Source organism: Vulpes lagopus, chromosome 9 (assembly GCF_018345385.1).
Source record: "Vulpes lagopus strain Blue_001 chromosome 9, ASM1834538v1, whole genome shotgun sequence".
NCBI classification, from domain to species: domain Eukaryota; kingdom Metazoa; phylum Chordata; class Mammalia; order Carnivora; family Canidae; genus Vulpes; species Vulpes lagopus.
Window position 1 is genome coordinate 74,642,437 of NC_054832.1, and position 15,607 is coordinate 74,658,043.

Below are 15,607 nucleotides of genomic sequence, written 5' to 3' on the forward strand. Positions count from 1 at the left end.
TGTGTAAGAAAAGTCACCTCGTGGCATTTTGAAAGCCTGAGAGAGACTAGGTAGGAGGCTCTTGGTGATGATACTGGCAGGTGTTGCGATAATGGGGATCAGAAGAAGGAAGGAGACACATGAGAAATATTTAGGAGTTAAGATCAGCAGGGCTTAGCAACTGTTTGCAAGGAGAAAGAAGGGGAAAGTTAGCAGGTAAATAAGAGCTTAGGTGACTGGCTGGGTGCCTGGGGACCTAGGCAGTGGAGGAGGGCAGTGGGATGAGAAGTCAGAATTTAGATGAATTTCAATATCCTCTGTGGTGGGATATGCAAGGGGAGATGTCCGGCTGGCAGCTGATTGGGCAGTGCTGGGGGTAGCCTACACCAGGTCCTGGTCTGGTAGCCCTACGTGTGTTGGCCGAAATTTAAGGGGTTATAAGAATGCAGGGGAAGCGGACAGATGAGTAAGGAAAGTAGGCCAGAGCCTAAACCCCAGAGGCCATATCTAGTGGACAAAGAATAATAGCAATAACTGACATACAGTGATTGCTTAGTATGTTTTACGTGGGTTAGTTTCTTTTTTAAAAAATATTATTTTTTACAGATTTCATTTGAGGAGAGAGGGATAGAGGCCATAAGGGGTAGACCGGGCAGAGGGAGAGGGAGAAGCAGCCCCCCTCCCCCCACTGAGAGGGCAGCCCCTAGATCACGACCTGAGCCAAAGGCAGACCCTTCACCGGCCCAGGCGCGCCTAAAGATTCATTTCTAAGCGATCCCTGCACCCAGTAGGCCCCTGGAGCGCACACCCCGGCGATCGGGAATCTCCTGCCCTGCCGAGTGGCTGGCCCCGCGTGGGTGAGTTTCAGTCTGCACAGCAAGCCCAGCCCTTTGCTGACCGCCCGCCTCTCCCTTTGAGTCTACTCAATAAATCTCACTTGGAGAAAAATCCGTGCAGCAACTGGGGTGAGGTCCCAGTATCCCCGCTCTTGCAGATGAAGAGGCAGGCCCGGGCAAGACCCGGGCACCCAGCGCGCGTGATCGAGCTCCAGAGCCTGGACCCTCCGGTACCCGCTGGCTGGGGAGGGGGAGGAGGGTCTGTGGGGAGCTGCGCCTGCGGGGAGCTGCGCCTGTGGGGACCTGCACCTGCCGGGAGCCGCGCCTGCAGGGACCTGCGCCTGCGGGGAGCTGCGCCTGCGGGGAGCCGCGCCTGTGGGGACCTGCGCCTGCGGGGAGCCGCGCCTGCGGGGACCTGCGCCTGCGGGGAGCCGCGCCTGCGGGGAGCTGCGCCTGCGGGGAGCCGCGCCTGTGGGGACCTGCGCCTGCGGGGAGCCGCGCCTGCGGGGACCTGCGCCTGCGGGGAGCCGCGCCTGCGGGGAGCCGCGCCTGTGGGGACCTGCGCCTGCGGGGAGCCGCGCCTGTGGGGACCTGCGCCTGCGGGGAGCCGCGCCTGCGGGGACCTGCGCCTGCGGGGAGCTGCGCCTGCGGGGAGCCGCGCCTGTGGGGACCTGCGCCTGCGGGGAGCCGCGCCTGCGGGGACCTGCGCCTGCGGGGAGCCGCGCCTGCGGGGAGCCGCGCCTGTGGGGACCTGCGCCTGCGGGGAGCCGCGCCTGCGGGGACCTGCGCCTGCGGGGAGCTGCGCCTGTGGGGACCTGTGCCTGCTGCGGGGACCTGCGCCTGCGGGGAGCCGCGCCTGCGGGGAGCCGTGCCTGCGGGGAGCCGCGCCTGCGGGGAGCTGCGCCTATGGGGACCTGTGCCTGCTGCGGGGACCTGTGCCTGCGGGGACTTGCGCCTGCGGGGAGCTGCGCCTGCGGGGAGCTGCGCCTGCGGGGACCTGCACCTGCCGGGAGCTGCGCCTGCGGGGAGCCGCGCCTGCGGGGAGCCGCGCCTGCGGGGACCTGTGCCTGCTGCGGGGACCTGTGCCTGCGGGGACCTGCGCCTGCGGGGAGCTGCACCTGCGGGGACCTGTGCCTGCGGGGACTTGCGCCTGCGGGGAGCTGCGCCTGCGGGGACCTGTGCCTGCTGCGGGGACCTGTGCCTGCGGTGACCTGCGCCTGTGGGGAGCTGCACCTGCGGGGACCTGTGCCTGCGGGGACTTGCGCCTGCGGGGAGCTGCGCCTGCGGGGACCTGTACCTGCTGCGGGGACCTGTGCCTGCTGCGGGGACCTGCGCCTGTGGGGAGCTGTGCCTGCTGCGGGGACCTGTGCCTGCAGGGAGCCGCGCCTGCGGGTACCTGCGCCTGCTGTGGGGAGTCGCGCCTGTGGGGAGCCGCGCCTGCGGGGAGCTGCACCTGCGGGGAGCTGCGCCTGCGGGGACCTGCACCTGCGGGGATCTGCACCTGCGGGGAGCTGTGCAGAGGCTCCCGAGTGTGGCGGGAGAGGAGCAAAGGCACCAGCAAGCGCCGCCCCGCTGAGAGGCGAAGGGCAGCCGGCGGTTCTGGGGTGCAGGCTTGCGTTCACTGGGGGCCCGCGGGGAACGGGGAGCAGAGTTCCAGGTAAGAGCCTTTATGGACCATTAGGTGCCCGGTGCCCGGACCGTTCCTGTGCTGCCTTATCCCCACTTTCTTACCGGAACCGAGAAGGCAAATCCTCCCCAGTTTTCTTCGGGACTCTTTGTTGCAAGGATTTACCTCAGCTCTTCTCACTCTGTAACCCTTCTGGCGATCTTATCTGTGTGGGAAATCCCAAATACTCCAGCCTAAAATCTTGACACCCCGGGTCCCTCTGATGTCTTGACCGCCTTCATCTTACAGTCACTTGCTGCACTGCCTGTCCCCAACTAGACTCATTTGGGGGATGCTTCAGTTACAAAAACCTTCCCTACACCTCGAACCCAACACACACACACTCTCCGCCAGTAGCCCCTCAAGACTTGCTGCAGTATAATGTAGCAGCCACACACGCCTATTGTCCTTACTTAAATGTAAACTAAAGGGCAGAATTTATGTCTCAATCACAATCATGTCCTGTCTAGTGAAAAAAGTGAGGCTGTTGACTATGGCATTGAAAGCACATAAGGGGTTGATGGCTTGAAAAAGGAGGAACAATCACATCAGTCCCTGAGACTGGACTGACAGAGGTGGGAACAAATGCCCATCCAGACACATTTGGAGCTTACACGGGAAGATGAAGTGGGTAGGGACCCTAGTAGGAGGTGGGAAGATGTTTGCCTGAGGATGAGAGCAAGGGGCTTAGTCTGGGGCTTGAATTGACTAATGAAGAAATCACCAGGCCAGGTGAGAATGGCCCAGAGGGAAGCTCGCCCCTGTAGGGGAAGCCTGCCACAGGTCCCTTGCACATAATTTCTACATCTAAATCCCACAACTCCAACCATTCCAGATTTTGGATGTTTTTCCCTTTCACTGCCGTGATGGGTTTCTTCAGGATGGCTGATGGATACTAACCACTAGTTATACCTGTAAACTGTTAAAGTTACTCCATTTGTCTGTTGTAAAAATAGTGGGATCTAAAAACAGGGTCTGGGGAGCTAGATGCTACCTTGTATGTTTCCCTACTTACTCCATCTTATATTCCCAAATATTTAACGTGTGAAAAAAAAATGGAGATAAAACTCTTGTGCTTTATTATGTCAGAGTGAAAATGCCATATTTCTTTGAATAATCAAAATGAAAATATGCTTATTTGAAGGTTCTGTTATGAACATTCATTCTTTAGGTTGGCAGATTCTGATAATAAAATAAAGGTAACTTTTCAACGAAAGAATTTTCTAAACACTACTTCTCTTGCCAAACAGGTGAAACCGATCCACTTACGAGCACAGTACACGAACCATTATAGATACACATGCACATATATGTATCTACATACACAGAGTCTAAGGTAAAGTGGAATACCATTTTTATAAGTAGTGGGGACACTTCTTTATAAAATGGGAATTTGGGTCCTACAATGGCACCAATAAGCAAATATTCAAAATAGCTGGATGGAAGGAAGGAGTGGCTAAGAAACACTTGAATGCCTTTTCTTTGGGAGGAGAATCATCGGATACTACATTCATGGGAAACGAAAGCAGTCCTGTTGGCTCCAGTGGACGCAGATGCCCCAGGCAGTAGAGAGTCTTCTAGGGTATCCTTCGCCATTGACAACACGCTGCTGTTACTGTAAATGTAAATATATTATCTTTTTCTAAGACAGCCATACTCCATTTCCCCCCCCAAAAGTATCACGAAAAGTGGCTGCAGTTTACGTTGTGAATATGTAGCTTTCTCTAAAAGGAAGCATCTGTTGTTAAAAAATAGCCCAAGTAATAGCCCAAGTATTTCTCTAGCAGAACATACTCCTACCTCTAAGTTCCCTGTACTACACATAGTCCATCAGTTCTTTTATTGTTTTATTAATAATAAATATATTTGATAACATCTAGGCTTCAGCTGATTTCTCAGATAAGGACTGAAGCAAATCTTTATAGAGGGCAGAGTTCATGAATCGGGGATATGAGTCTCTGTGCATTAAAGTGTAGATCTGAAGTTGGGCGTCATCAAATATGTGTTGGGATGGCTCTACCATGTTCCTGTTGATGACTTCTCTTACTCGGGAATCCAAGCTGACCTGTCAGTAGAAACAAAGAAGAGTGGGATTAGATATTTTTCCCTTTGGAAATCCATCCCTAACCCCCCTGGCTTGTTCTGTTTCTTAAAAATCCCAAACCAAACAAAGTCATCCAGAAATCTAAATCGCTGAAAGAGAAGTTGAACACATAATGAACAGGGGTTTTCAAGCTTCAGCAGCATCAGAAGGAATGCCTGTTTAACAGATTGCTGGCCCCCACCTGCAGAATTTCTGACTCGGTAGGTCTGGGTTGGGGGTGCCTGAAATGTGTATTTCTCATGAATTTTAGGTGATGCTGGCGGGGATCACGTTGCTTTAGAAAACCACAACATTGTTTTCCTTCTTTCAAGTGACTGTACTGTGTCCTTTGGGAATAAAAGGGTGGGTGCACAGACTCACCCCTTGCTAATTTCCTAACATCAGGGCTTAACACATGGAGGCCCCAGGCTGTCGCCAGCTAGAGCACAGTCGCAGATTTCTGGGAACGAGTGTCAACGCTGGCTGGTGAATCGAAGCTAACTCGAGCACCGTGGAACGGTTAACAGCACAGGGCCTGTGTTTCAATCCCAGCTACATCACTACTTAGCTGTGGGGCCTTAGGCAAAGTAAATTTAGCCCCGACGAACTCCTTCCTAAAGGGGAGAATGATGATGATAGTGGTGGGGATTTAATGAGAAATTATTTCAAGTATACAATGGAATATTCCTCAGCCATTAGAAACGACAAATACCCACCATTTGCTTCAACGTGGATGGAACTGGAGGGTATTATGCTGAGTGAAGTAAGTCAATCGGAGAAGGACAAACAGTGTATGTTCTCATTCATTTGGGGAATTTAAATAATAGTGAAAGGGAATAGAAGGGAAGGGAGAAGAAATGGGTAGGAAATATCAGAAAGGGAGACAGAACATAAAGACTCCTAACTCTGGGAAATGAACTAGGGCTGGTGGAAGGGGAGGGGGGTGGGGGTGACTGGGTGGCGGGCACTGAGGGGGGCACTTGACGGGATGAGCACTGGGTGTTATTCTGTATGTTGGCAAATTGAACACCAATAAAAAATGAATTTGTTATTAAAAAAAAAGAATTCTTTAAGTCCTTAGGAGATGTTGGCTCTTCTTTCTCTGATGTTTTGCTCATCCTAGAAAAGCCTGTCTCACAGACCAGAGGAAGTTACTGGGCTTCGACTTTCTCCATAGGACACCAGACAAACAAGAGTACAGGCTGTAGAGATGAACTCGCACCTTAGCAGGACCATCTCTGCACCAGGAGGCCGGGATAGTTCTAATGCTATACGATGCACATGCTGCTCTTTAGTAGAAAACTGAAAATATGACTAGCTAAATCATTAAATTTTGACTTCAGTGATCTGTCTTTCCAGATGCATATATCTGCTCTCCTCCCGGAAAGCCCCTGGTACCCACCCACAGGTAACTCAATGTGGTTGACCTTGAACAACATGGGTTTGAATTGCGTGGGTCCCCTCACAGTGGATTTTTTGGGGATAAATACAGTAGAGTACTGTAAGTGCATTTTCCTCTTAGCATTTCTGAGTAACGTTTTCTTTTCTGTATCTTTACTGTAAGAATACAGGAGATAGTACAAAGCACGTGCTAATCGACTGTTTATGCTGTCGGAAGGCTTCTGGTCAACAGTAGGCTATTAGTAGTTATGTTTTCGGGGAGTCAAAATTATACGTAGATTATTGACTACGGAGTCAGCGCCCCTAACCCTGTGTTGTTCAAGGGCCAACTTCACGTGGATTCAGTGGATTGCCAGCATCTCCGAATCTCTTTTTTGTATAGCTTGCGAAGGAAGAAAACTTTTTCCATCCAATTCCAAGTCCCTCTCATCCCTCATTTTCCCTCTGCCTCTGTATTCAAAGCCTCCAGGAACCTGCCTCTTTAACACCTCTCAAATCTGTCTACCTCATGCCTCTTCCCTGCCAACACCCTTGGGGAAATCCATTTCCTGCTGGATTTGTTCACTGGCTTCCTAACTGGTCTCCCGTCTCCAGTGCCTTACACCACTGTTTGGCCAGAGGGCCCTTCCTTCCTTGGGCTCGCTCTTCCTTCCTTCCTCCCTCCCTCCCTTCCTTCTTCCTTTTTTTTATTTTTAAGATTCTATTTATTTATTTGAGCACAAGCAAGGAGAGCGGCAGGCAGAGGGAGAAGGAGACTCCCCGCTGAGCAGGGAGCTGAATGAACTATCAGGGCTCGATCCCAGGACCTTGGGATCATGACTTGAGCTACAGACACTTAACTGATAGATCCACCTAGGTGCCCCTGGAGGACTCTTTCTATGGTACAAACTCCATTCTGACACTGCAGCTTCAGAGCTGGCACTGACTTGTCCAAGTGCTCAGGATAAGCCCAAAGTTTAAATTTAGGAGGCCTTTACGCTCTGCTTCCACCAATTTCCCCTGGTCTACCTTACTATTCCACTCAAGAATGTAAAGATTTGGAATTCCACTTGAAACTTAAAGAAAGAAGGTGCTAGGGTGGCACAGTCACTTGAGCATCCAGTTCTTGGTCGGCTGGCCTTGTGATCTCAGGATCATGAGATGGAACCCCACCTCAGGCTGTGCGCTCAGCAGGGAGTCTGCTCTAGACTTTCTCTCCCTCTCCCTCCGGCCCTGCCCCTGCTCCCCACTCACTCATGCTATCCCTCGAATAAATCAGTAAATCTTAAAAAAGGCAAGCAAGCAAGCTAGGACTAGCTTGTCTTTGTTCCCTCCATCTAGAATAACCTTTCCCTGACTTCTCCTTCAGGTCCTGGATTAGGTGTCACTCCCCCATCCATCCGGAGAAGCCTCCCACAACTACCCAGAGGGAGGTGGAGTTCCCTCCTTTGCTGCCCCCGCCCCCCCCCTCCATTCCTGGGGCAGCACTCAGCCAAGCAATCCCTTCGTGGAAGCTTCTTGAGGATTAAGTGCCCCGTGCTGAGGTGCTGAGGGACATTGCTCCTGCCAAAGGAGAGACTTGCTACTTATCATTGGCTAGAAGGATGAGATCTTCTGCTCTTGTTAGGGAATTCGATGGAGATACTCTAGAAATCATTAACATTTTAGTTTACAAACAGCTAAGGCACAAATGGAATTTTTTTCATTCTCTCCAGCCTCCACATGAGCATCCCTGTCCGTCTGCTCAGGATGAGAGAATGAACACAGAGGGTTGCTTCATGAAGAGGCCATGTCGAGTGTCACCACTGTGCCAGGTGCTATGGTGAGTGGGGCTTTGCACCTGTCCTCCCTTTAATCCTCCCAGACAGGAAAATGGCCATGTCCCATCATACATATGAGGCAGTGGAGCCCCCAGAGAGGTTCAGATATACTGAAGGTAATTTAGCTGTTAAATGAGAGAAGTAGGGTTCAAACCCAAGTGAATCTGACCCCCAAATCTAAGCTCTTAAAAATGTCAAGCTTTTACACTTTAAGTAATACATGCTTACATTTGGGCAGCAAGAGTCATCTTTTTATATCCTTTTGGCTTCACACATTTGCTAAGAAATTTTTGGGTATATGATGCTTATCTCAAAAATCTTGTCTCAAAAAATAAGAAGGAAAATCACGATAAAATAAGAACATGTAGAAGCCTTAAAGGACAAAAATTCTCTTGCTTTTATGAATCCAAAATGGAAATGATATTCTGAACTCTATATTCATACATCTGTCACTGAGTATCTCCAACTTAAAAACACAAACTTAAGTAAGCAAAGTTGAGCCCTGTGGTCTTTCTCCCAGGCTCGACCCCCATCCTTTCTGCCCAATTTCCACGAATCACACCACTGTCTGATGTGCCCTGACATATGGGAGTCTTTCCAGACGCTAGGATCCCCCTCAAATCAAAGCCCACTGCTCAGGTTTCTCCCCAGCTGGCTCGTCAGGCCTCGTGATGTCCTCTTTCCACTACGGAATGAACCTAACTGTTCTCTGCCTCTTGTGTCTTCCTCCTAATCCATTCTGCAGCCACACTGGTCTTTTGGAAATCTAAATTTGATGATGCTTCCAGGCTAAAATCCGAGGGCTTCCCAAGATAACAATTAGAACAGGCCAGCATGGCCCCCAACCCCTTGATGCTCTTGGGCCATCCCCTTTTCTGAACTGTCCTCCAGCTGCCTGCCAGCAGCCTCAGTAGCTTGGTAAACGTGCTACATTCCAGCATTCCAAACTGTGGACATTTTCACATCATGGGACTGCATGCTTTTACCCTTGGCACATCTAGTCCTTTCCTCTGGGATGTTTTCATCCCGCTGGGTTGCTGCTGATTTCCTTTTCATATCCTTGGTTCGTGCACGGCCTCTTCTAGTACGTCTTCCTTCTTCCTGCCCCACCCTCTATTGATGGCTCACTCAGCCAGCTCCTTGGTCACACCTTGGTCACACCGCAGGCTCCACACCTGTCTGCCCCATTGACTATGAGCTCCCTGACAGGGGAGGCCCTGTTTGATTGACTATATTCTCAGAGGCACATAGGAGGACATAATGGCTGATTTTACAATTAGAGCTATAAAGTACTCGATGTTGAGATAACCCTGACCCTGTAGATTTACATTTGAAGGAACAGCAACCGAGCGATGGCAGATGGTAGCTTACTGATGTCCCTCATCTGACAGTTTCTCTGCTCTAAGAGAAGGATACCCTAGGGAAAACCTTCATATCATATTAGCCATGCTATTTTTTTTTTCAGATTTTATTTATTTGAGAGAGAGAGAGCATGAGCAGGGGGAAGCACTGGTGGGGAAGCAGACTCCCCGCTGAACAGGGAGCTCAATCAATCCCAGGACCCTGAGATCATGACCTGAGTTGCAGGCAGATGCTTAATGGACTAAGCCACCCAGACGCACCAGCAATGCTATTTCTATTGAAATAAAAATACCTGTAAAAAATATTGGTGCTCAGAACAAAAAGATAATTTTATTTAAATAAATTCTTATAGGGTATAATGTTTTTAAACAGTATTTACAATAAAATGCACAGACTACCCGTTCTGGAGAATCTGGTGAAAGTCATAAATAGTTTCTCCAGAAAGATGCACAAAAGTTATCACAGAGTTCACGGGGCACTGAGAGCCTGCCTGTGGGACCACGGTCAAAGGCATCCAAATACTATGAGTGTGGGTGGAGTCGTCTCTACCTTATAGTAGCTGTCACTGTGCCATGTGACCCAATGCTGGTGGGGTTCATTTTACCCATGGCCATGGCAGGTACGTACCTCTTTAGGAGAAAGAATAGAAATATAGTCTTCATAGATGGTCCTTGCTTTTTCCTCAATGATGGTTTTATTAGCTTCTTTTTTCAATTCCTCACACGCCATCCAGAAAAGCATATTTTCTTCACTAAATTCTGTTCGGAGGAATTCCCGGAAAGCATTCCTTCCCGCTGGAGTGAGCATTACCTTGTCAAATGACTGAGACCAGGCGTTGACTTCCTCCAGAGTGGGGCTTGGGCTTAATGGGGACGGAAAGAAAGGGGCAAGAGGAAGCTATGTTATTGGTAGTTGCTTTACTTTGAATTTCCTCACTATAAACATCCCCTTTTCCCCTCTGAGAATGAAAATGTGCACCTAGGCCCTTTTAGGAAAGGAAAGAGCTGTGCTCATTTCCTTGTGCCTTTGGCAAAAAACACATGAGTATGATACTTTTAAATCATTTAGCTGGAGTGTGTGGTTACTGCCTAAATGCTTGCAGACCAGTCACTAGAATAACTGCTGAGAACACTCTTGTTTAGATCTTAGGAGTCCTAGTGAAGTTTTAAAATTGTAACAGTGAAGTAAAATCCTAGGAGCATCTCACCAAAACTTCCCTGTCACCCGCGACAGACCTCAGCACACTACCTTCCAGCACAGCAGTGGGGCTATATATCTCTTTAGTGGTTTTTAACATGTGAAAGAGAATTTTAAGGAGAAAGGGAAAAGAACATATAATATAACTGCAAGTTATAAAGGACGATAACAAACACACACTATAAACTCAGCATTCCCCTTGAGAACCAGGCTGCCACCACCAGCCGCACCTACCTTGGCATCATATGGCCACAACCTGTTCTCCTGCCTTCCCCACCCTGAGGGAACTGCTGTGTTTGATTTTGGACTCGCCCTGGTTTAGTTTATTTTTACTTATATTTTAATTATATTGAGGCCAGAAAACATAGCCTGTTTAGCAGTGATACTTATTAAATAATTTCTTTCCTGGGAATGGAACCTGGTGCAACCACTCTGGAAAACAATAGGGAGGTTCCTCAGAAAGCTGAAAATAGAGTCACTCTATGACCCAGGAATTTCACTATTGGGTATTTATCCCAAAGATACAAAGGTAGTGATCCGAAGGGGCACATGCACCCCAATGTTTATAGCAGCAATGTCCACAATAGCCAAAGTATGGAAAGAACCCAGATGTCCATTGACCGATGAATGGATAAAGAAGATGTGGTATGTGTATACAATGGACTACTACTCGGCCATCAAAAAAAAAAAAAAGAAATATTGCCATTTGCAACGACGTGGATGGAACTAGAGGGTATTATGCTAAGTGAAATAAATCAATCAGAGAAAGACAATTATATGATCTCATTCTTATGTCAAATTTAAGAAAACAGAAGATCATAGGGGAAAAGAGGGAAAAATAAACAAGAGGAAATAAGAGAGGGACACAAAACCATAATAGACTCTTCTTAATCATAGGAAACAAATTGAGGGTCATTGGACCAGAGAGGGGGTGGAGGGACAGGGTAACTGGGTGATGGGCATTAAGGAGGGCATGTGATATACTGAGCACTGGGTGTTATATAAGACTAATGAATGACTGACCTTTACCTCTGAAACCAAGAATACGTTATATGTTAATTAACTGAATTTAAATAATTTCTTTCCTCCTAGCTTTCTTTTCATAGTTTTAATGTAAATACGTATCTCTGAAGACTATATTCTTCAGTGGTTTTTTTTTCCCCCCTTCACTTTATAAAAATGGCTGATCACCATGTTGTCTTTGGCCAATTGCTTTTGTCACCCAACACTGAGTGTCTAAGATTCACAAATCCACATTGCTGAAGGTGGCCAGAGTTTCTGAGCAGGATTTATCTTTCACTTTCTATTCTTGTACTGTCCTCTTCTGGTCTGGTGTTCCTGTTGAATTGATTTCTTACACATTTGGGTAGTTATACAAGACCCGTAAAACCTTGGAATGATTTATTGCAGAACTGTTTTGTGGAACTAACCTGTAAAACCAGTTGGACTCAGTGTTTATTTTGTAGGAGGGTGTTATGAGTTGAATTAGGTCTCCTAAAAGAAGATATGTTGACATCTTAACTCTAGTACTTCAGGAAGTGACTGTATTTGGAAATAGAGTCTTTGTAGATTTAGCTAAGATGAAGTGATTAACGGGAGCCCTAAACCAGTAGGACGGGCGTTCTTTTGTTTATTTTTTTTTAAGATTTTATTTATTTATTCACGACAGACACAGAGAGAAAGAGAGAGGCAGAGAGAGAAGCAGGCTCCTGCATGGAGCCTGACGTGGGACTGGATCCCGGGTCTCCAGGATTACACCCCTGGCCGAAGGTGGCGCTAAACCGCTGGGCCACCTGGGTTGCCCAAGGACTGGCGTTCTTATACAAAGGGGAATCAGGACGTTGAGACAGTCACACACAGGGGAAAGATGGCCATGTGATTGGTATGATGCATCTACAAGCCAAGGGATGCCAAGGATTGCTGGCAACCACCAGAGAAGCTAGAAGAGACAAGGAAGGGGTCTCCCCTAGAGCCATCAGAGGGCATGGCCCTGCTGACACTCTGATTTTGGACCTCTGGCCTCAGAAAAATAACATTAAAGCGTAAAGAAAAAAGGAATCTCATGTGCCATTTGCCCAGTTTCCCCAAGGTGACATCTTGCAGAACTATAGTACAACTTCACAGTCCTCCTGGACACTTCTGATGGTTGAATTGTACTCATTTATTTTTGTGATCCCATCTTTAATTGGTTTAAACATTTCAGAGACCATTGTTTTATATTTTATTACAGATAACTCTAATATCTGAAGTCCTTTGGGCACTAAATCCAAGTGTTGATTCTACTGTCACTTGTGTGTTGTGTCCTTTTAGTTTTCGTTTAGGTTCTGGTTGGTCTTAATCTTTAGAAAACTAAGAGTCAAAATTGGGAATATTTTCTTTCCTCCAGAGAGGTTGTGTGTTGGCTTCTTCTGAGATCTAGGAGGTGTTACTGACCCAGGACTACTTAGGCTTCTTTCATAAATCAGGGCATAATCTGGGATCTCAGTTTCAACATCTTGTCCTCACCCTACCTTGTACTTGTTCTTTGAGAAAATCCTTTCAACTCTGCTTAGCTGTCATTACTCAGGATTTTGCTTATTTTTTATTTGGTTTGGTTTTTCAGTTGCTTTGTCATTTTCCTTACTCTCCAGGAGCCCAGCAATGCAAAAACTTCAAAATAATGCAAAATCTATTGTTCTGCATTGGGAAGGCCCTCTGATTATCTACTCTGCCACAGTGCCAAAAGTTCTGTATTTAGTTTTGAGGAGTATAGGATGTATACCCCAAAATTTGATATGTAGCTACTTGTCCTAGTTATATTAAGGTCATAGAAAAAACACACTCACATATACAGAGGTTCACAGTGTTAATTCAATGTCCTTTTCTTGAAATGTATCTTGAAGATGGATTATAATGACCCAGCAGTGAAGTATAAATGAAAGGCTCAAGACCAGAAAAAGTAGGTTATAGAGAGGAGTCAGCAGACCAAAAAAGAAAAAAAAAAGATATTCAAACAATTGTTTCAAGTTAGTTTCAAAATTAGATTCACTGTATACATGGATCATCCCATTTCAGTACAACTGTGGGTAAATAAATAGAAAATTCCTTTGAAGATATATATTTCTATTTATATAAAACATTGATAGTAGTTCTATCTGGAGACTGGGATGAGGTCTAGAACAAAAGGAAGACTGAATTTTTACTGAAAACCTTTTGTAGTGTTTGGGTTTTGTAGTGTTTTTATAGTGGGTAGACTTTTCATCATGCAAAAAACTATTGTGTACGAAAACAGTATCTTTCATAACTAGGAAAAATAGTTTTGAAAGAAAATGTTTAAAAGATGTTGAAAAGATAATTTAAAAATAAAAATAATAACTTCGAGTAACCTGCATAAAAATCTTGGATTTTTTTTCAGAGAGGTGTGGCTGAGTATGCTAAGTCATGTTCCTTAAGGGACACCTGGTGGGTGGCTCAGTGGTTGAGCCTCTGCCTTAGGCTCAGGGCATGATCCCGGGGTCACTGGATCAAGTCCCACATCGGGCTCCCAGCAAGGAGCCTGCTTCTCCCTCTGCCTTTCTCTCTCTCTCTGTCTCTCATGGATAAATACATAAAATCTTAAAAAAAATTATGTTCCTTAAATATGAAGATTCAGAAGATACTTTTTTTTACTCCTGTCAGTTTAAGAAATATAAAAGGATGATTCTGAAAAACTTAAAAGCAATTGGTAGTACATTTTTTTTTTAAATAAGAAAGAGCAGAGGTGCCTGGCTGGCTCAGTCGGTAGACTTCCAATTAAGGAAGTAATTAGTCGGTATTACATGAGATAATATGCTAGAAGATTAAACTTACCAGTTATCATCAAAATAACTGACACAATGTCATTGGATTCTAATTCCTCATTTAATGAGACTGCTATGGGGCCAGAATCCAATATAATGGTATTTTTAGGAAACATATAAAATATTACAAAAATTAAGAACAAATAGACAGGCAAAGATATATGAGGCAAATGCAAATAAGAATAATATTAATATCTAAGTAGAATTAGAAACAAAAGACATGAAGTTGGATAAAGAGTCATTTCATATTCTTGAATTTGAGAACAAATAATGGCCAACACATGTCAAATGCTTGCCAGGCTCATGACAGTAGCCACAATAAACTGTTATTGTTCCCATTTTCACACCCAAGGAAACCGAGGCAGAGTGTGGCTTCTCAGCAAAGTGCCCAAGGTCACACTGGCAGGATGGCTAGAGTCAGGCCTAGATGAAGCATTCTCGTTCCAGATAGAAGAGCCTCAAAGTTTTGGTACAGAATACAACATACCAGTATATGTAAGATAAAAGCCATTTTTAAAAAAGCTTATTTTTTTAGTAAGCTCTACACCCAACATGGGGCTTGTACTCATAACCCTGAGATCATGAGTCGCATGCTCTTCCAACTGAACCAGCCAGCGCCTTAAGATAAAAGCTATTTTTAAAAAGATTTTTATTTTTAAATTTTATTTATTTGAGAGAGAGAGTGAGAGAGAGCAAGAGTGCGGGGGAGAAGCAGAGGGAGAGGGAGAAGCAGACTCCCTGCTGAGCAGGGACTTGATCCCAGGACCTTGAGTTTATGACTTGAACTGAAGGCAGACGCTTAACCAACTGAGCCACCCAGGTGCCCTGATCAAAGCCATTTTTAAACAAACTCATAAATTGTGGAATATTTTTAAAAAGTTTTTATTTTTTTAGATATCTCTACACCCAACATGAGGCTTGAACTCATAACCTCAAGATCAAGAGTCTCATATTCCTCAAACTGAGCATGCCAGGCGTACCAAATTGTGGAAGATTTTATTTTTTTATTTTTTTTAATTTTTATTTATTTATGATAGTCACAGAGAGAGAGAGAGAGAGAGGCTGAGACATAGGCAGAGGGAGAAGCAGGTTCCATGCACCGGGAGCCCGACGTGGGATTCGATCCCAGGTCTCCAGGATCGCGCCCTGGGCCAAAGGCAGGTGCCAAACCGCTGAGCCACCCAGGGATCCCAAATTGTGGAAGATTTTAATATGCTTCCCAGACTTTGAAAAATCTGGGTAAGGGTAAGTAAGTTAAAAGAATGAAAAAAACAAAACAAACCAAAAAAAAAAAAACCACTTAAGTAACCATTTAGGCTACTTGTTTTTTCCCCCTCAAAAATAAGCAATTTAATACAAGACCTATTTGAACAATGCTTTTAGGAGACTTGTCCAGTATCTGTAATTATATAGGTATAATACCAAGAAAAGGTATTAGAATAGGCAAGTGAAAGTAAGTCAACTGA

At 46.2% G+C, this 15,607-nt stretch overlaps 1 protein-coding gene across 5 annotated transcripts in view; it reads right to left on the reverse strand.

The window, feature by feature from the left end:
* Positions 1 to 3,537: 3,537 nt before the first annotated feature.
* Positions 3,538 to 15,607, reverse strand: part of RGS20 (regulator of G protein signaling 20) — an 84,035-nt gene continuing 71,965 nt past the window's right edge. For all 5 annotated transcript variants that reach the window (XM_041768426.1, XM_041768428.1, XM_041768429.1 and 2 more), the window contains 2 exons: positions 9,754 to 9,988; positions 3,538 to 4,546 (listed from right to left, as the gene is read on the reverse strand). In XM_041768426.1, the coding sequence (XP_041624360.1) occupies positions 4,358 to 4,546; positions 9,754 to 9,988 (424 nt within the window). In that variant the 3' untranslated portion in view covers positions 3,538 to 4,357. The remainder of the gene's footprint in view (positions 4,547 to 9,753; positions 9,989 to 15,607) is intronic.